The sequence below is a fragment of the Pagrus major genome, chromosome 20 (assembly GCF_040436345.1).
Source record: "Pagrus major chromosome 20, Pma_NU_1.0".
NCBI classification, from domain to species: Eukaryota; Metazoa; Chordata; class Actinopteri; order Spariformes; family Sparidae; genus Pagrus; species Pagrus major.
Window position 1 is genome coordinate 10,549,352 of NC_133234.1, and position 21,093 is coordinate 10,570,444.

The 21,093-nt window shown below is 40.5% G+C and overlaps 1 protein-coding gene across 1 annotated transcript in view; it reads right to left on the reverse strand.

The window, feature by feature from the left end:
• Positions 1–21,093, reverse strand: part of grid2ipb (glutamate receptor, ionotropic, delta 2 (Grid2) interacting protein, b) — a 41,607-nt gene that overhangs the window by 14,138 nt on the left and 6,376 nt on the right. The window contains exons 5-8 of the mRNA XM_073489854.1: positions 20,790–20,944; positions 9,105–9,383; positions 5,791–5,876; positions 3,173–3,242 (exon numbers count right to left, since the gene is read on the reverse strand). Of these exons, the coding sequence (XP_073345955.1) occupies positions 3,173–3,242; positions 5,791–5,876; positions 9,105–9,383; positions 20,790–20,944 (590 nt within the window). The remainder of the gene's footprint in view (positions 1–3,172; positions 3,243–5,790; positions 5,877–9,104; positions 9,384–20,789; positions 20,945–21,093) is intronic.

Sequence of the window (21,093 nt, forward strand, 5' to 3'; positions counted from 1 at the left end):
AGAGGGAAACATGTAACAGTGCTATAAGACAGAAAGCAAAAAACAAATGATACAAATGTTGGCAGCTAAGTACAAGCTTGAAAGAAGACCCTTAAAGGGTAATTTCACCAATTTTACACATTAAAAGTGTGTTTACAGGTCTTGGAGAGTACAACTGCATATGTGAAAACAGTAGTATGAAGTAGCTCCAGAGAAAGCTATGTGTAATCTGAGTAACTGCCTCTAGTGATAACACTCTGTGGCTAAGTGCATTGTGGGTAATGTAGGCACCAGGTTCTGAAAAGGAACCATTTCTTTTTAAACTGTCCAACAGTGTTATAGTGCAATGTGCAATGTAGACCAGTGTACTGCTTTTCAAAACATGGTTCCTTCATTACCCACAATGCAGCTCAGCCACTAAGTGACATCACTGGAGGAAATTTATCAGATTACAAGCAGCTTCCTCTGGAGACACAACATGCTTTATACTGCTTTTTTCACATACGCAGTAGTACTCCCCAAGAGCTTTAAACACACTTTAATGTGTGAAATCGGTAGTTACCCTTTAAGTAGAATTGATTTGAACTATAATAAAAAAATCATGCAAAAGATACATAATCACCAATCTCTAAGAAACTGAATAAAAATCTCAATTTGCCGGACAAGTTCATCTGAAGCCAAATAGTTACACTGTGAAATGCATTGATTCCTGGCACTGAATCTGCCCAGCAACATGGCAACTCCTCTTCAAGACCCTGTAAGACTCATTTCACACTTATATTATGGCACAGTGTGAAGAACATCTTATTCTTCACATGAGACACTGTTTTGACAGGGTGAGTCCGAGTCCAAGTCCAAGCCCAAGCCATTATGATGGACTGTATGATTTCAGATAAACTAATTCACTTCGGTGAAGATAGAGGATTCTTAGAAGTTTTAATACACCTGAGATGAGGATTGTGCAAACACGTTTTTATAGATACCATACACCGTATGCTCACAACATTGAAATTTCCCACATATCTTCTATATCTTTCTTTCTCTCTCTCTCTCTCTGGTGAATAACTCTTTTTTTGCTGATCACCTCCTACTGCTGCAGCACCATGTTATCACGGAGAGCAGCAAAATTATACTGCGCCAATCAAATCAGTGCATCAGGCAGCCATGGGAACGGCTATGCGATTCTTCCTTCACGTGGATATCAGGGTTGAAGAGTTAGTAATAATGTTTCTTCACACAGCACTGGATATACTGGCTGAAATATTGATAGATATACTGTATTTGCTTAGTGCATATAGGTACGATTCATTTCATCCACGCTGAATTTCTTATCTGCACACCCACGCTCACTCTCTGAGAATCCAGAGGCAGAAGGTCAAGAAGTTGTAAAGTCCACAAAATATCTACAACTACTCCCACAAGAAAAGTTCTGTTTACATAAAGGCTTCGTGTACACGTGCATCGACCCATCCACACTGTACAGGGTCTCAGGATAGAGTGTGTTATGAACAGTAAAGCTGCTTTAGGCAAACTGTCATATACTGTGGGGCTATACTTTGACTTGACAGCACAGACATTCATGTCAGGATTAAAGAGGAGAATACAGTGAAATTCAAATTTAAAAGAATAGTTTGGAAATATTCACTTTCTTGCCGAGAGTTAGATAAGAAGACTGATACCACTCATGTCTGTATGCTAATTAGGAAGCTACAGCCAGCAGCCAATTAGCTAATAAGACTGTAAACAGGGAACAGCTTACCCTGCTCCATTCCTCTCCAGTGCAAAAATCCCTGTAAAACCACAACCTGCCATTTAGAGTTTTTGTAAAGGCTAAACAAACAAGATATGACATGCCAATTAGTGAGCTTTAGAGGTGCTGGTAGATTGATTTTGTTACTGTGATATAAACTAGGCTAGCCGTTTTCACCAGCCAGTAGCTGTTTACAGAGACTTGGATAAGTAATTCAATACGTTTTGTACGTTTGTACTCTAAATATGAAGCTAAAGACAGCAGCCAGTTAGCTTAGTTTAGTACAAAGACTGGAAACAGCTGGACCCTGCTCCATTCCTTTCCAGCACACACTGGTGGGTGGATATTGTTACTGTTGGACAGAGCAATGCTAGCTGTTTTGGCTAGCTACGAGCTGTTTGCAGAGACTTGAATAAGAAGGCGAGTACCTTTTACACTAAATATGATGCTACAGCCGGCAGCTAGATAGCCTAGCCTAGCACAAAGAGTGGAAGAGGGGGAAACAGCTGGCTGGCATTGTGCAATGGTGACAAAATCTGTGATGGGGGTTATATGACAGACTGTATCTTTGCCAGACTCAGCTACCTCTGAGAGTCTTATTGTCACAGTGTCTAGCACACAACCCCCGTAACACCACAACTTGTCGTTTTTACACTTATATGGGTGTACTGCACATTAAACAAATGAGATGTATGTGTAGTGACCTTTCAAGGTGCTGGTGGGCGAGCTTTGGACAGAGCCTCGCTAGGTGTTACCAAGTCTTTTTTGCTAAGCTGAGCTAACTGGCTGCTGGCTGTAGCTTCATATTAAGTGCACAGACATGAGAGTGTTATTGATATTCGCATCTAACTCTTGGCAAGAAAGCTAAGAAGTGTATTTGCCAATACGTTGAATTATTCAGCCTGTTCAAGTACGTACTTCTGTCCATGTGTTACATCTTCCCTAAATTAGTTTTATTAGGTTTATAATGTAATTACTTCTACATTAATATCTCCCTTCAAGTCTGTCTCTTTCCTCTGGACCACAAATACTTCAAACAAAATCAAAGGAGTTAGATTTAATAATCTGTGAAGCTACATATTTGGGAAGGTTATTTTCGAGGCTGAGACTTTGATTTTCTCCTGTACTGAGGATGACTGACAGGAGACAGACGCAATGCACATACTGCTTTAAAGCTTCAAAAATTGGCTGAGAAATAGTAAAATAATGATTCAAGAGAAACTACAACAGGACCAAATAAAAGCTGCTCTGTGACAGATTATTGGCCACTGTAAAAGATGTTTTTCACAGTGGCAGCAGATGGCTTCTGCTGGAGGAAGCTAAGCCCTGCGACCTCAACATATACTTCCGAAGTTCAAGAACTTGGACAACAGGCAAAGACAAAAATACTACTACTCCTGCTGTTGCTGCTAACAACAATAATGTAATCCATTGAAGACAAACCTCATGTCCAGTCCATTGAGGAAGAGGATACGGTCGCCTGTTTTCAGTCCGCATTCTTCAGCAGGACTATCTGAGAGGGAGACAATGATGGCAGAAAATCAAACATCAATCACAGATTGAAAATGGATCCTGGCACAAAAATCACCAGCTAACAAGGTGCGCCGAACAGACGGGCACAACAGGGAAGGATGGTGACTAATTTGACGCTGTCAATCTGCGTATGGCATCCAACAAAGCCCATCAACAAACAAGATCTCCGTGATAAATCTCATTACGTAAGGAAACAGCGCTGTCAAAACAATCCCTGGTGGAATCTGTTCTGAATGCACTGTACCCGTCCACCATCGCCTCCTCATCTGTCAACTCACTGCTAAATTCTCCTCACACTAAACGTCATGTCTTTTTTTTTTTTTCAACCCGAACTTTGGATGGAACAAACTCCTTGTGTGATAACGTAGTGTTTGTGAGTTCAAGCACATTCACAGGCCATGAGACAGACTTGAAATCACAGAGTTTGCGTTTTCCTGGTTAGCAGTAAAGGATCTGTGTACAGATCACGATGAGAGACATGCTAGTATCCACCCCCACTATCTCCATATCAACCTCCATAAGGCCCACTGAGTCAGTCCGCCCTGGCTGCTTCAGCACATGATGGTGGGAGATGGTGGTGGGCGGGAACGGTGCCGTCATCATCAAATACACACACATAGCACACACCACCCTCCTCGCAGACGAACCTGGCAAATTCCCTTAACAGCAACTTCACAGCCTCTCTTGTCTGCTACTTTTATTTGTGAGAGCAATAACAGTTAATTAAAAAAACATTTTAACGGCTGGAATTTAGAAAAAAAGAAGAAGAAAGTAATTAACATAGTTCACAAAAAGCTCTTAGTGGCAATAAGTGTTTGATTTTCATGCCAATGATCTCTGGTAAAAAGCAGCTGGTTGTATTTTATCTACAAAAAAAGCATTTAGCAGTGCAAAGTGAGGGTAAACTCACCCTTCAGATAAAAAAACGAAACAACACAAAAATCTGAATCTTAGGTGACTAATAAACAGGGCTTTGTAGTTGTTCAGTTTGTTCCAGTTCTGATCTAAATCTATAAAGAAAGGCTGTTTGAATCAACACCAGATGCTAGAAATGATCTAGAACAATTCAATGACCTTAAAGGATTCATTTGGCATTTTTGGGAAATAAGTGTATTCGCTTTCTTGACAAGAGTTAGATGAGAAGACTGATAACCTCTTGTATCTGCCCAGCCAATGTAATGCTACAGGCAGTATCCAGTCAGCATAGCATAGCACAGAGACAGGAAACTGGGAAAAAGTCAGCCTGGCTGTGTCCAAAGGTAACAAAATCCATTGCTGAAGCGCAACATGAATCATATCTAGTTTGATTTATCCATAAACTACAATTTGTGTTTTTTTAATTGATGGCTATATCAAGAAATATTAATATATAAAAAACACAAATGGTAATTTTTACACGTAAGATGTAAAATGTGTAAAATGTAAAACGTGTAAAATGTAAAACTTTAGACATGTCGTCGTGAGTTTTAGGGGTGTTTTAAGGAGGATTTTATTACCTCCGCACAGAGCTAGCTTATGCTAAGCTAAGCTAACTGCTAACTGTATCCTCATACGAAATGGACTGATGCAAGCGTGGTGTCGATCTTCTCGTCTAACTCTTGGCAAGAAAGTGAAAATGCATATTTTTCAAAATGTTGAACTTTTAAAAAAATATGTTGATATTTCTATGAAGTGGCATCTGATTGAATTTTAGTTTGTAGAAGTATTACAGTGCAAAATATACCCTTATCAGTGGGTTTCCATTAAATAAACTCTGAACAATAAACTCTGAAAACAAGGAAGCTTTTCTGGGTTTCTGTGAGGAAAATTGCTAAAAAAATATTTAAAGAGAGTAAAGCGTTTTACCTGGCATGAAATGTGTGGGAAAAACAGTACATGATAAGAAAATGTATACTTTATTAAGTATGACAAAACTATATGATGTTAATGAAACATCCCCTTATTTGTTTTATATCTCATGTGTCAGAGGCTTGAATTTTTACTTGCTTTTCTAAATCACTAAATCCTACAAAACTATGTTGCATCATGACAATTTGATTATAACCCCAGCATGATCTGATAGTACTGAACAATAAAATAAATATAACAATATAAACAATATAATATATATAACATATATACAATATAAAAATAAACATAACTCAAAAAGTTACATACTAAAATCAGTTAAACTCAAACAGGATATTGAGGAAGCTGAAACTCCAGATCAGAGTCTGTGTAAAGTCTCTGAATGTAACTGCGTAGTTCTGCCTGCCTGCTATAAGTCGCTGTAACTGAACAGTACAGCTTGTTCTGAGTGTTTTCCTCTTAACATTTCATTGGTGAGTCAGACGAATCCACTTCCTGGTACACTCATACTCACACACACAAACACCTCCTGATCACCTTCAACCCCCAGCGACTGGCACCACAACAGACTCACCCACATAAAACGCATCCGCCCGTCCTCCCTCACCAGCCAACACAGAACACAAAGAGGAGGCATCTATCAGGACCGCACTGTACTGGTTTTAATATAGAAGCAGTACCTGGGATGACGGAGTCGATGCAGACGGGAGCGTGACCCCGCAGAGTGAAGCCGAAGTTCTTCTTCCCCCTGTAGACACGAACGATCCTGATAAAAGGCAGGAAGTGAGATTTACACAGTCATGGAAATAATTCCTGACTTATCATATGAATTACATAATCTATTTGAGTGTAAGTTATTAAAATATTTCAAAAAGTTTTGCACCATTATTGACACAAGCTGAGCCGATTTCTTCTGTTTTTATGTTCCGGAAAATAAATTCACGTCATCATCTCATAAATTAAGTTTGAGGGTTTGTTTTATTCTAAAATTGAACAGTTTGTTCACACTTCATGTTGTTCTAAATTGTCCTGTTTCAGCTGATGCATCAAATAACAAAAAGCTAGTTCAGTGTCACTTAAAGCAATTTACCTTATTTTTTCATCCTCAGATGGTGAGCAGAGGTTAGAAAATAAATTCAAAGCACTAATTTTCCTCATCGATCCCATAATGACTATTAATGTTGCTGGGTTTGCATGTAATGATTCATTATCATTATCAATTAACATGTCAATTATCTTTTCGATCCATTGGTTTAGGGTTGGTACCTAAAACAGGTGACCTTAAGTAGGAAAAGTGTGAGAAATCTTTAAAAATTCCCAGTTTTCTTCAAATTTGTCCAACCAACAGTCCAAAACCCCAAAATTTTCAGTTTAAAATGATGTAAAACAGAGAAAGGTGACAAAGTCTCACACCTGAAAAGCTGTAGCAAGTGACTGTTCCATATTTGATTGATTGAAATATTAATCAGGTATCGCAACTGTCGTCAATCCACTGACCAATGAATCCCTTCAGCATCAAGTGTGACGTCACTTAGCGACGCTGATGCTTAACAGCCTCTCTGTGAATGGACTGGAGGCCCAGCTGTCTCTGCTGTTTACAGGGCTGTTGTTGTTGCTTCACTTTTGTTTTCATTTGTCACTTCCTGCTGGTGGGAGTCTGAACAAGTGGAGATATGACGCTCGTCTTTCCTGCTACCCTGACTTTGAGATTTAGACTGACAAACACAGGCTTTTTCTTTTCCTTCTTTAAACATGACAATCCAAATTAGTCCAGCCTCAAACTCCACATCACTCCACCTGTCTTCCTCTGTGTTTTATTCTCCAGCTTCTGGCGTGAAATAAAAATAATTCAGGACAGACTCAATGTAGAAAAAAGCTTTGACATTTTGCTGATGGTGGTGCTTTGCTCTCCTTCACCCCAGTGGAGGAGCGCACGTGGAACCTCACGTTACATCAAAATTAAGACACTTGTGCTGTCGATCCACATTGCGTTGCCATGGAAACGACTCAAGGCAACACTGTCCCTCCATGTAAACACAGGGGGAAGACAGGAAAAGATGAAGATGGGAGGGAAAACAGACAGATTCGTTGTGTGATAGCTGTGGTTACTGGCTGGTTATGTAAGACGAGCTAAATGCAGAGGGGATTTGGGTGCTGCATGTGTGTGTGTGTGTGTGTGTGTGTGTGGAGTGTGTTGGGATGTGCAGCCACTTAAAGAGCCGCAGCATCAGCCTCGAGTGTCCATGACTATCGGGCTGCTCAAGGCCTCTGCTGATTCTCATTACACTACAGCAGCTGCACTTCTTTTAAATGGTTTCACACTATTTTCATAAGTAAACAATAATAATTTTCAAATAATCGATGAGTTGTTTGGTCTTTAAAATATCAGAAAATTGTGAAAAATGTCTGTATTTATTCCCAAGATGATGTCCTCAATTGTCTTGCTTCTCCCCAACCCAAAGATATTAATTTTACTCTCATAGGAGTAAAGAAACCAGAAAATATTCATATTTAGGAAGCTGGAATCAGAGATTTATCTTTTTTTTCCTTCCAAAAAAACTCAAACTGATCAAAGGTGTTATTGATAACTAAACATAGCATTCCATCTGACCCCTACCATTACATTCACATCACAACACCGCTGTTGTTTGACTCATCCGCACTAGCTAACGTTAACAAAAAACAGCTTACGTTAAAGGGGCACTACGTAGTTTTGGAGAAGAAATCCAAACTCACAATTGTAATATTTACAATATTAATAAGGTAATAATACAAACTCAGAAATATTCATTTTTCCATAACTGAATAAACAAGCTGTTCTCAGAGGAAAATAAGGTCCCAGATCACTGTTTGAAGCTAGAAAGGTGGCAGGGTCCGCCACATATAAACAAAGTAAAACAGTATGAAACTGTGTTGTCCTTTAAGGTCAGTTTGTTTATTCAGTTTATTCAGTCATGAAAAAAAAGAGTTTGTTTATTTACTTTGTTTAGGCATAAAAAAAATCAGTTCATGTAGATCCGACTCAAACTAATCATGAATTATTGCAGCTGTGTGTCACTTTTTAATGAAACCTTTGAAACATCAGCTGCTGGCTCATTGTGCAGAATAGACAATGGGAAATCTATAGTGATTGATTTTGAGTATATATATATATATATATATATATATATATATATGTATCTATCTACAGTTGAGACAGTCACACTCTTGAGGAGGTTTATTCTCAGAGAATGCAACACAACTTCTTCTACTGACTGTGCCACTCACAGTACACCACATGATGTAACCTCTTCAATAAAACACAATCAGCTCCTGTTCTTGTGTCACTGCTGACATGATGTTACATGACACTTGACATATTCAGCCAGCCGCACGTTTTCACTCCCGTGTCGATGAATCTGGGGGTCTTAGTTTGACGGCCTCAGCGTGTGGGTGTGTGGGAGTGCGCTGCCACCCCTGTAATCCTGCACTTCACTGTGGTGTTATTAATGGGACAGTCGTGTAATCAGCGTGTTGGTGCGTGGAGGATGAGCGGGAGAGGTTAAATGGTCAGGGGCTCTACAACAGTGGGGGATTAACATGTTGAATAGGTGAGGAGATACAGCTTTTTACTCAGTCTTAAGGAGCTAAAGACTTGATTATTTCGCTAAATGAAAAATGCACCTGAGCAATTCCTAACTTATATTGAAGGGTGTACATACATCTTCTCAAAAACACAGATTTAACGTTCTCTAAGCGCAACTTTGTGATGAGACTGTATGAGCTATACGATAGAAGAATCTGGAGATGACAGAAAAGCAGCGAGGATGGGAAAAGCCACATTTTCCTGCATCTGATACACATTTTTAAAAGATTCTGCCTGTTAATAAAGTAATTCTTTGGCTGTTGCATTATGTGTTGAGATGAACCTGTTGGGAGCCTGGTTTCCAACAGTAAACAACACTTAAAACAAAGCCAGAGAGACTCATTATCTGTGAAATTCATGTGTGCTCACCTCTGATTGGGTCCGATGGGGGGATGCGGAGGTATCCCAGAGACGGACTTCCTTGAACACCTGTCTCTCTCAGTGTCGCCCCTTCCACCAGGTTCTCCATCTCTGGGCACCGAGCTGGCCCGTTTGGACCCGTGGCGGCGATCGGAGTGATCCTCGCTCCGACTGCGCCGGATCCTGCCCTGCGGCTCGCTGATGCTCTTGCTGCGGCAGAGTCGGTTGATCACGTTCTGGGACACGGCCTCGTCGAAGCGCTGCCGGTGCTTCTTGGGAATGAAGATTCTGGTAAACATGGTGGCATGTGAGGAAAATAAAAGGGGGTGATGTTAGTTTTTTATTGTCCAAAGGATTGCCTCAGAAAAAGTAGGAAAGAGGACGGATCTACATCACAGATCCACCTCGATCCATTTTGAGTCCACAACCAAAAACCTTGAATTTCCAGTAAAGTCAAACATCCGGCATGAGCAGAAATTAAAAAAGTGCTGATCAACTCGATCGCTGCTGAAATAATCGTCTCACTCAATCAACAGGCTCCCTCCTTCAAGACTCAGATAAAAAGAAGCGATAAAGGCTTGTGATGGACAGATGAGGTGGTCTTTCCCTGCTGTCCCCAGAGAGAAGAAAGAAAGAGAAGTTAAATATGAAGCCAGAGAGAAAAGAGCTTTCTCTGAGGAGAGAGACTCTTGGCTTCACTCGCTGCTTGCTGGGGTCTCACTGCTGCAGCGTGAGGTACCAGAGCCAGAATACAGCAAGAGAAAAAGGTGTGGGAGTGAGCGAGCATGGGATTTCTCCACTGCCATCTCTCTCTCTCTCTCTCTCTACTGTATCTCATTATCACTCTCTCGCTCTCCTACGCTTCCGTCCACGCCTCACCTCTGTGGCACTTCTTTCAGCGTGAGCGCGGAGCAGGAAGCCGTCATCATCTCGGACCTCACCAATTTTACCATTGCTTAACCCACAACAAATTGATTTTTTCTTTTAGCTTTATGAGGTAAAAGACAAGCATCATTAACCAATTCAAGGGCAGGACTCTGTAGCTGGACAGGTTTTAACTAAATTAATCACTCCGGTATTTTTCCAACAGCTTCATCACATGATAAAAAAGCTCAGCTGGTGACATTTTAACGACACGCTAACAAGGGGAAAAAACATCACACGAGAACCTTGGTACTCTTCTATTTCTCTTAAAGGGGTAGTACAAGGATTTAGCGTTACACTTTCATAAAGTCAGGAAACTTGTGAGAGACAAATTTATAAACGGACAGTCCATAATTTAATTTCATGTACCACTGTGTACTGTTGTGAAATTTTAAAATTGATTTGACTGTTATATACAGCTACAGCAATCTATAATATCTCATACAGAGGAAAGCATATGTGTACAGTGTCAATGTTAAGGGCTTGTCAGCTGTATGATTTCTCTGTTGGCACTATTTTGTTTGTATTAGTCTTATTTTAGTTTATTTATTTCTATCTGTGTGATATTGATATGTAAAACTCTTGTTTTTGATGAATATTAACTTAAAAAAAAGTCTAAAATGATACAGCAGAGGTCGAGATATGCTGACTTTTAGTCCATGTTATGGATCAAGCGCCAAAAATCCAGGAGCCTACAAACCCTGTATTGCAGCTCGATAAAATCTTATATCACACTCTGGCTTTCTTGCCAAGAGTTAGATAAGTGGATTGATACCAGTCTCATGTGTGTATGGTAAATATAAATCTACAGAAAGGAGACAGTTAGTCTACCTTAGCATGCGGTGCTGCCTCGTCTTGAAGTCAATGGATTTTTCGATGGGATGCCTAACATAAGGTCTGTGGTTAACACAAGCTAAAGAGATTTTCATGTTTTGTTCTATGACATAAATTACATCAGTACATACCCCACGCTGGAATTATAAAGCGTTTACGTATCTTAAAAAAAGTGGTTGCTAACAAGTGGCTTAATGAGACTTGTAGATTGATCAACTACATTAGCTTTGTACTTCTGGTGATTGCATTTACGCTTCATAAATGATAAAAGTGGTGTTCATCAATGAAGATTAACTAGCTGAACAAAACGTGTAGGTATCATAAACCTGTGTTTGCCACAGAGCTTATTTTCTGCAATAATCCAAAATCCAATTGAAAAATCCCATAGGCTTTTTATCGAGGGAACCAGGGCGATGCTAACTTCTGTGTTAGCCTACATCCCTGCAGCAGACACTACACAGACTGAGCACAAGGGGAAAGGACAGATCCTTCTATTAGCATCGCTAAATCTCACTGATTAACACATTACATCTTGTTTGTTTAATCTGTGCACAAACCATAAAGTATATTAAAAAAAAACAGCTGTGGTTTTATGTGCCAGGAAGCAGCGGAGTCAAGCTAGCTGTTTCACCTTGTTTCTAGTCATTGTGCTAAGTTAAGCAAATTGGCTCCTGGCTGTATGCTCATATTTAATGTACAGATATGAGAGTGGTATTAATCTTGTCATCTAACTCTCAGTAGGAAAGTAATGAACAGTGAGTATTCCCCAAAATGTCAAACTATACCTTTAACAAATATCTGTCTGAGAGACGGCTTGGCCAACAACCGAACAAATGGTGTTAATGCGTTTACAGACGAGTTCTAGTATTGCATTTTTATGTTTTCAGATAACTGCATCCTGGTCAGTACCAAGAATGTATTTAGGCTTCTATACCAACTCCTACTAAACAGACTTAATGTACATTTTGTGGCACAATACACTTGCAAAACGTCATAAAGAGGAACATGTGAGGACTGTCGGTGCTGTTCCATATGAAGAACTGACTGTTCCTGAACCACAGCTCAAAACAAAAGGAGTCGTCCTCCACACACAAAGACTCAGCCGACAACAGAAAACCACTTTTAATTCAAGTGATCAAAACTGCTGCCAGGAGACAAGACAACCAGCCACCCACACAAACACTTTCTATAGCTATACTTGTGAGGATGTTCACACTCTAGCCAACTAAACGTAACCCTAGTTTGTTGCCAAGCATCCGTTGTCTTACCACCAGACTACAGAGCAGCTTCTCTTCTCAGGCTGAGACTCCTGAACTCTGCCATAAAAAATTGTTTTATTTTTCTTATGTAGCATCAAGAGTCTACAATTCACATTTCATTCTACAACCATGGTGCTGTAAAATGACAATTAAAGGTGACCTATTTGTCATTCCCTTTCCTTGTGCATGTAAGGTCTTGAAAAAAGTTACAGTCAGCACCAACAGAAGCTCCTTTTTCCCACAGAAAACACTGCTCCTGAAGTACCTGAAACGCGTTGTCACATTTGCAGGGTTGCGGGGGCGGCTGGAGCCAATCCCAGCCGACATTGGGCGAGCGGCTGTGGCTCAGGAGGTAGAGCAGTCGTCCACCAATCGGAAGGTCGGTGGTTTGATTCCAGGCCCCTGCCATGCCTGCATATGAATGGTTATCGCTCCTGATGAGAAGGTGGCACCTTGCACGGTAGCCTCTGTCACCAGTGTATGAATGTGTGTGTGAATGGGTGAATGCGGACTTGTGTTGCAAAGCGCTTTGAGTGATCACGACGACTAGAAAGGCGCTATATAAGTACAGTCCATTACCATTTACACCCTGGACCAGCCGCCAGTTCATCACAGGATGAGAATAGTATGTCTCATTTAAATTAACCTTTGAACATTTAAACCCACTAACTAAACTAGCCCTTTGAGAAGTGACAACTGGTGATATCACCTCATTTGGGAGGATTCATTATGACAACAATGTACTTGAAAAAAGGTAACATGATTTATTCAAGCCAGATCTAAATGAAATGTGAAAAATGTAGACTGAACTGGTTAAATTGAATAAAAAACAAAGCAAAATCCCAGCTGATACAACAAGCAGGTCAGAAGTTAATTGTTTGATCCCATATTTATCAAATCACAGTGGCATTAAGCCTCAACTGAGAGCAGAGCTCAAACGCACATTTGCACAAACAAGCGTTTTGAATCCCACCTACACTTGTCTGTTGTGTTCCTACAAGCTGATTCGCCGCTGATCAGATGAATCAGCCACAAGCAGACTGGGTGTAGCGGTGCCTGTGAAAAACAGCACCAGTGGAGTAATTAGCAACAAAGTCGCTGATAGAGACAAGAGAGAGAGAGATAACAGCCAACACTGTACATGTCCACGTGAAGCTAATTAAGCTGCATAAAAACAACTTTGACAGCTAAATAAAGCAATTAGGACACACTCATTGTACAGAAAGAAGGAGAGAGAGAGAGAGAGAGAGAGAGAGAGAGAGAGAGAGAGAAAATTCATAGCAAATGTGAGGCTTGGCTGCTGTTCATTTCATTATCCAGAGTTGTTTGAGCACTTTGTTAAAAAGATGCTCAGGTGAATTAGAGCACCTTCAGCCCTGTGATGTTCCTGCTGTGTTGCATTTAATGAAAACTCATTTACATGTGGAACATAAAGGTCAGCTGCTGTTATAACAGCACTGCGCGCCTGTATGAAGAGCCTGACTGTGAAAAGGACTGCACACCACATATTCACTCTTCAGCACAGTAGTTGTAGAGACAGGCCTATAGAAAAAGAAACGATGAAATACAGCCTGACAAAGTCTTTTTGAGGCTGATGCAGACATCAATCAAAATAAATGTAACAGCTGATCATTTTTTACCATCAACACATAACGTAAACATTTCTTTAGCCTTTCTGCATTGCGATTTCTTGTAACATATCAGTCAAAACATATACTGATATGGATAAATCTGTGATGCTGGCTGATAATATCGGCTATGCCACTCTAGATCTGATCTGACCAGGCAGCAAAAAAAACACCATTGACTTTGAATGATAGCTTCCCATTTTTTTAAACACACTAATGAGTAAGTAATCTTTTTATGTGATGCACGTAGATGCTGCCAAAAAGGTCAGACATATTCTCCATAGATGATAGACTGTGGTCCATACAAACTGAGGCCAACTCTTGCTGCTCGTCTTGTATTAAGATGCAGATGCTGTACACTGCAGTTGAGCTCAAATCAGCCCACTAGTATATACTGCAGGAGATGCAGTACTTCGCAAAATGCTTCTTTACAGAGTGATTGAGTAAAAAATATTATATAACTCAAAAACATACAGAAAAATACAGAGAAATTTCCAACTGGGCCCCCCTGTGGTAGTATCAAAAATTACACTGTGGTAGACAATAACGTGCTGCTATCCTCTATGCAGGAGCTCTCCATTCAGCACCACAACAACACAAACAGAACAGCAGTTATTGACATGAGTTTCTTGCCTCCTGCGTTAATTGTGTGTTTTGTCCTGTCTTAACTGCTCACAGCAGGTTCAGTGTGGTGAAAAGTAATCAAAAAAACAATTAAATACTTAAAAGTGACACTTACTAACTTAACACATTATGATCAGCTCAGCAAGTTCAGGGAGAGGTTTCCGATGTCTGAGAAAATAACCCTGATGATGTCATGGTGATGACATCAGGTTAACCTTGGTTGTATCTCGGCCTCAGATGGGTTGTTTTGTTTTTTGAGACAATTTTTATGAAATGTTTGATGTTTTATTTTGGTGTCAGTTTCATAAAAGTTGACGCGAACTGAGAGGAAACAATGTATAAAAAAGTACAGAGTCGAAGTTTACACCACAAGGATCATGAACTGACTTTAGTGAGTTTAGAGCGCCTGCATGTTTTAATAAAAATACAGATTTTTGGCACCAGTGAGTCATAATAATCATATTGCAAGAGGAAGCAGGACAATATATTGCTGTATTGATATTTTGTCCCACCCCTCGCAGAAAGTGCTTTAAATTTTAGTTACTTAGCAATTATTTTCCTCAAATATTGCCTCCTTCTTGGGGGAAAACACATAATTGCAGTTCCAAAAGCCTCTTATCTTGAATAATATTACAAACTCAGCACGAAAGAGGCCTTTTTCTGTCATTACAACAATTTGAAGGATGTTAAATTTGCATCAAATTACCAAATATACATATGTTGGCTTTCAGATACCGGTTATCCTTTTAAAAACACACAGAATGTTTTCTAACTGAATTAAAATTAGCTTTAGCATTGAGCTGTCACCTTTATGAAATGGCGGATGTCTCATTTTTTGGAACAAATCTGTTCAGTAAAAGATATAGGCCACATATTCTTGGCCCTGCTATCACTGTCTCTGCAGAGTGTGATGGGGTTTGAGGTGCACATGTCTCTGAGACGGTGCTGCCTGAGCACAGACTACTGGCTACAATGAGCAGACTCCTGAGATATTTATAAATGTTCTGTAGTGATGTAGGTGTAGCAACCCACACAGTCCCTCACTGTTTGCTATCGATGCTTCCCTGCTATTTGTCATCTATTCTTAACACAGTGCTAATATGTCTCCGTCTGTCACGCAAATACAGTTCATGTCTGTGTTAAGATGTGTGTATGTGTGTGTCGCCACCACTATCAGCATAATGCTCTTAGAAATGCAACTTTGCACCTCAGATTGCACAGACATCTGTTGAAACAGCAACCTCATCATAAAAAGTTTTCCGCGTCAACTCTTGGAAACTAGATGAGTGCTCTGATTTGACCTCATTTATAAAGAACGGAGATCTATAATTATCTGAAGGAGCTTTGTGGAGGAGGAAGCAAGCAGGGAGGAAGGGATGGATTTCTCAAAAGGGAGGAATGACAAGCAGAAAACCACAAAGGCGAGACCTCATTTCATTTCGACTGTCCAGACACGGCTTGAATGTCAAAAGTCTGAGACTAATGCCATGGCTGAACCCGTATTGAGAGGTGTGAAATAATGGAGAGAATCTATTTGTCCTGTGTCTCTTGCCAAAAAAGGGAAGCACAGTGGTGGGTCCCACATTTAAGGATAAAGCGAGTGGAATTAAAAGATAATTATATGATTCCAAAGCTGTTATGAGCATCACTGGGGTTGCTGGTCTGTGTCCAGGGTCAAAAGTACATGATTAAAAATTGTTTTGGTGAAAAAAGTCAGCACAGTGGATTAATGAGGGAGTCTGATTAAACGGTGCAATATGTAGGAACTGGCCCCCTGTCAAACTCATTGTCAAAACAAATAGGGGGCAGCAGATCACCAGAGTAACGGCTAACTGCTGCTAACTGTAGCTGCCGTTCGCTAGTTAGCTTGCAGTCCAGGCTGGGAGCATGGGGGTAGTGTGGTGTTAACACACTCAAGATAAAGAGTGAAACTGAAAATAAGCTGACAGAATTGAAAAATCATTTGACCATCATACTATATCACACTGATAAAGTATGTGGTGGGGGTACGCATATACCCATGTCATAATAAAAATAAATGCAATCGCACAAAGCATGCCAACATTTGACCTATCAAAGGGAGCCCTGGATACACGGAGAATGCATTCACAACATTTGGTCAATCAGATAAAAAGCCCTGCTTGCCGTCAGCTAACCTCAGGTAAACTGGAGTCAATTTGGGGGCGACTGCGAACCTGACTACACTGTATGAGCTTAGTACTGTGTTTTGAAAGCGTCCAAAGTGCCTATGATATGGTTTTTATTTTAACGAGGCTCTGTGGAACCTCTGTGTTGTGCTGGAAGCTGGATGTTAGCAGACTCCATTTCTAAACTAATGTTAGCTTCTGCTGCTCTCTGTTAGCGGAGCAGAGAGAGGCACTGAGCAGAGGCACTTGAGAATGTGTATAAAGTCACAAAAATATGATGGACAGTCGCTTAAAAATCTGACCCAAGTCGTTCACAAAGAAATCCACAGTCCAGCAGCATTAAACAGCTAAAACAAATCATCCACAGGCTTGTATAGGCAACCGAGAGAGACGGGGAAGGTCTCAATTTTCACATCACGTTACAATCCGTTCACATATGGCCAATAAATATAATTAATGTATGTAAATTGCTCCAAATTGTTACATATGCCCCTTTAAGCTGCTTATCAACTGCTGACCCAATACACTACATATGTTCTGTTAACAATTTGACACTGAGATTCAAAAATGAAATATCTGTTAATTAAACGTGCATCCTTTTAAGATAACAAAGAGAAATCAAAAAAACCCTCTTCGGGCAACCTTGCACTGGATGAAAAGTCAGACAATCATTAAAAGTTATTACGAATAATCTTGAGGGGGGCATGACTCATGGGCCGACTGACAAACTGGCACTGCCATGTCTTAAACCCCGCAACATAAAGCAGTGTCTAACTCTACCATTAAAGACAAATGGATTATGTTTAAGCTGATGAAAAGAGACAACTTGTTCCCCTCCAAGTTCTGAATGCACCGGCCTTAGTACTGTTTGTGCTCATCGCCCACTTTAATGAGAACAATTTACAAAGGCACTTGTGAGCCACTAATGTTTCTCATCTTTGCAGCTCAGCAGTGGTTGCAAACAAGATGCAGCAGCTGCCTCCTAGAGTTACGATTAAACACCATCATTATCAGCACTGCTGAAAGAGAAAGCTTTGTGCACAGCATGCACTGTAGGAACGAAAGAAAGCTACATGACCTTAAGGTGCATTATGTAGTTTTGGGGAAGACATTTTAATCAGATTTAATCATCTTCATTGATTGATTTTTTATGCTTAAACAGACTAAATAAACAAACTCTCTTTGTTTTCATGACTGAATAAACTGAATAAACAAACTGACCTTAAAGGACAACACAGTTTCATACTGTTTTACTTTGTTTATATGTGGCGGACCCTGCCACCTTTCTAGCTTCAAACAGTGTTCTGGGGACCTTATTTTCCTCTGAGAACAGCTTGTTTATTCAGAAAAATAAATATTTCAATAGTTCGTATTATTAATGTACTGTAATATATGTAATGTAATGTATTATTTAATGTTACCCATGCAGTTACTGTCAGACATCATGTGTTACAGAAAAAAGCCAAAATTGTCCTTCTGTTTTCAGATAACATTCACAGACAGATGAAGTTTAAAAAGAATATTTATGTACTCAGTAAGATCAACGTTCAGCCCAAAAGCACACAGGGACACGCACACATAAACACACAGGCACACACCCTCAAACACGTGGCAGAGATGACATATTAAAAGCAGAGCATCACTCATCCTACTGACAAGGAGACAATAGCACAATAGCGTTTCTTTATGTTGCTTACTGTGTTATAACAAGCAGTCTCCGCCCGAGTGTGGTCGCACCACATTAAACTATACATGAACACACTGTTTGCTGTGTACTTGAATTAATAATTTATAGATTTAAAACTCGAAATTGCCTTGAAGAAAGCTTTGAAAACAGCTTGGGAATAGAGGATTTTGAAGCAAAAAACATCAGATATGAAACATCAACAGCAGCTGTCGCCTTGCACCGTCTCAGTTTGCATTAAAAATTCACTCGCCTCCCACTTCACATACATAATTACACTAATGGCACTTTGTAAAAACAAAAATACATAAATTCCCTCAAACAAAAACCTGCATCCGCAACCGCATTTTCATAAAATACTGACACAAGCAAAATGCAATCGAAAAGAATGGAAAGCTATACTCACCCCAGACAATTCATTGTGTTTAGCTGTCACCCATAGCTCTGAAATGAACTAAAGCGCTAACTTGCACCATGTAATAGTGACACCTACTGCTTCTGCGCTGCTTCTCTGAGGGGGGTTAAAAGATATGGTGGGACCTTGGTGCATGCGGGAGGCTGTCTTTACCAAGTGTCAGGGGGAAAACGGCCACCACAGATATAGAGAGCGAGAGAGAGAGAGAGAGAGAGAGAGAGAGAGAGAGAGAGAGAGAGAGAGAAAGGGGGAACAGCACGAGCTCTGAGCAGAATAATGAGAAGAAAATCTATCAGAGAAAAAACACAACCCCCCCTAAGAGAGAGAGAGAGAGAGGGGGAGAGAGAGAGGTGAGAGAGTTGTGAGATGGGTGGGTGGGGGATGAAAAAAAACACACAGAGATGGTGTTATTATTAATTTTGGTGCTGGTGCAAATAGGAGTGTCTTTCATAATACAAATTAGGAGTTCTCAGCCGACGGAGTTTTGAATTATTAATGACCAATTTAAGGCAGAAAAAAAATCCAATTCAAGAAAGGGAACCGACCAAACTACCTCAGCGCTGACCTCATACTGCTGGAAACCCTTCATACGGTATATTAATACCGCTCAGAGTGGTGTAGTAGTGGAGGGAGCCAGCGTAGTAAGGGAACAAAAGGTTTGATTGGCTCCACTTGTGGAAGAAGTGCAATCTGTGGACAAACTGTCTGGGGACTTTGAGAGAGGCAGGAGTGCTGGTCATTCTGGCACAGAACCACCACACACACAGAACTCTGGCTACCTGAGTGCTTCTTCACGTTCAGTCCTGTGCCGTTCTTCCATTTTGTGGAAACATGCAGCCACACACCTTCAAATAAAACCTGCTGGCTGCAGCTCCAGCTTTTTGTCCTTTCTGTTTTTTTTCTGGAAGGGACTGCAGGACACCAAGCAGCATGACCACCAGAGTACTCATCTCAATTTGTCTTTGGCTCATCAGCTGCCAATCCTCATTTACCACTAAAAACTCTAAGCTCGGGCCACCTCCATGTCAGTTTCACTAACACTGATCACACTTTAAGTGACTTGGAGCATCAGTGTGGACTTACCCACCGGGTGGCAGATGGGGCCCACCTAAACCTAAAAAGTAGCTCTGAAATGGCTGGCAGCAGACGAGAGCCCGGTCCAATCCATCTGCAGCAGAGCGACCAACAGGGAAAGCCTGTTTACGTGGTCATTATGAATTAAATCCCTGCAGGTTATTTTACTTTTCACTGGGGCTACAATACCAAGAGTGAGAGTAATAACCGATCAACACCGGAGGCTTTGCAACTATCATTGGATCACAGTCTGTACTAGGAAGGTAACACAAGAGTTTTTGGGAAGTATTTTGACTTTAAAGGTGCAATATGTAAGAATTACCTGTTGAATTCATACTCCAAACAAATAAGGGGCAGCATATCACCAGGGTAACTGCTGACTGCTGCTAACTGTAAATGCGGTTACCTAGTTAGCTCAGTTACCTGAGTAGCTAGCGGTCCTATTAGCAGACACAAGTATGCCAGCACTGTGTGCTCAAGCCACCAGCAGAGGAGCCTTGGGGCGCTGGGGCTAGCTGGTTAGCATGCTAACTTTAATAGATGTCTCTGCAAGAAAATACATAGATATCTTTCACCAAACTTCAAACTTGATATTTCCTCCAATTCTGTTGATAATTTTAGCTGACGTTTGAATGTTTTAAATTAAAATCTTACATAATGCACTTTTAATAGACAGTTTGACAGCACAGGATGACAGGAAACGTGGGGAGAGACACGATGAGTCTCAGACTGCCCAAGATAATACTTTTTCTGGTCAATGGGTAGCAACTCTCAAGGAGTGGGTTGGTGTATTCAGGCAGGAAACAAGAATAATGCTCTCCAGTACACTATCATGAAACCACTGACGTTTTCTCTGAGACATGCCACTACAAAACCTGAAAAATACTGGAAACCTCATTTGAGTCTGAAGTAATTTCAAGCATTTCACCAATGATCACCAGCTATGATGACCCTGTCTGTTGTGTTTTTGGCAGAAAACAATAAAATAAAGTTAAAACAAAAAGAGCATCATGCTCTCTACAGAATGTTCAGTCATCTTCTAACCAGCAGTCTATCCTACACAATGTTTGGCAATGTATTGACATCTGATACATGTGGCTCTCACCTGATGCTGGCTATGAGCTGTCGATGCTCATCAGTGGTGAGTATGTCGGGCAGGACCGAGGCCAACCACTCGACCCTCTTCTCGGCTGCGTACTGCTTCAGCACGCTGAAGAGTTTCTCTTTCACTTCAGGCTCGTCGCCGAGAATCTGCTCAACCTGATGGAGATTGGATAGAACAGTTAAGAGTCTCGGAGCAGTTTGAGAATGAGTCAGTAAAAAAATTTAAAACAGGGGAAAATGCTGTCACCTCATAGTGCCAGATTGTTCCCATAACAACACTTTTACATCTATATTTTGAAGCAGAA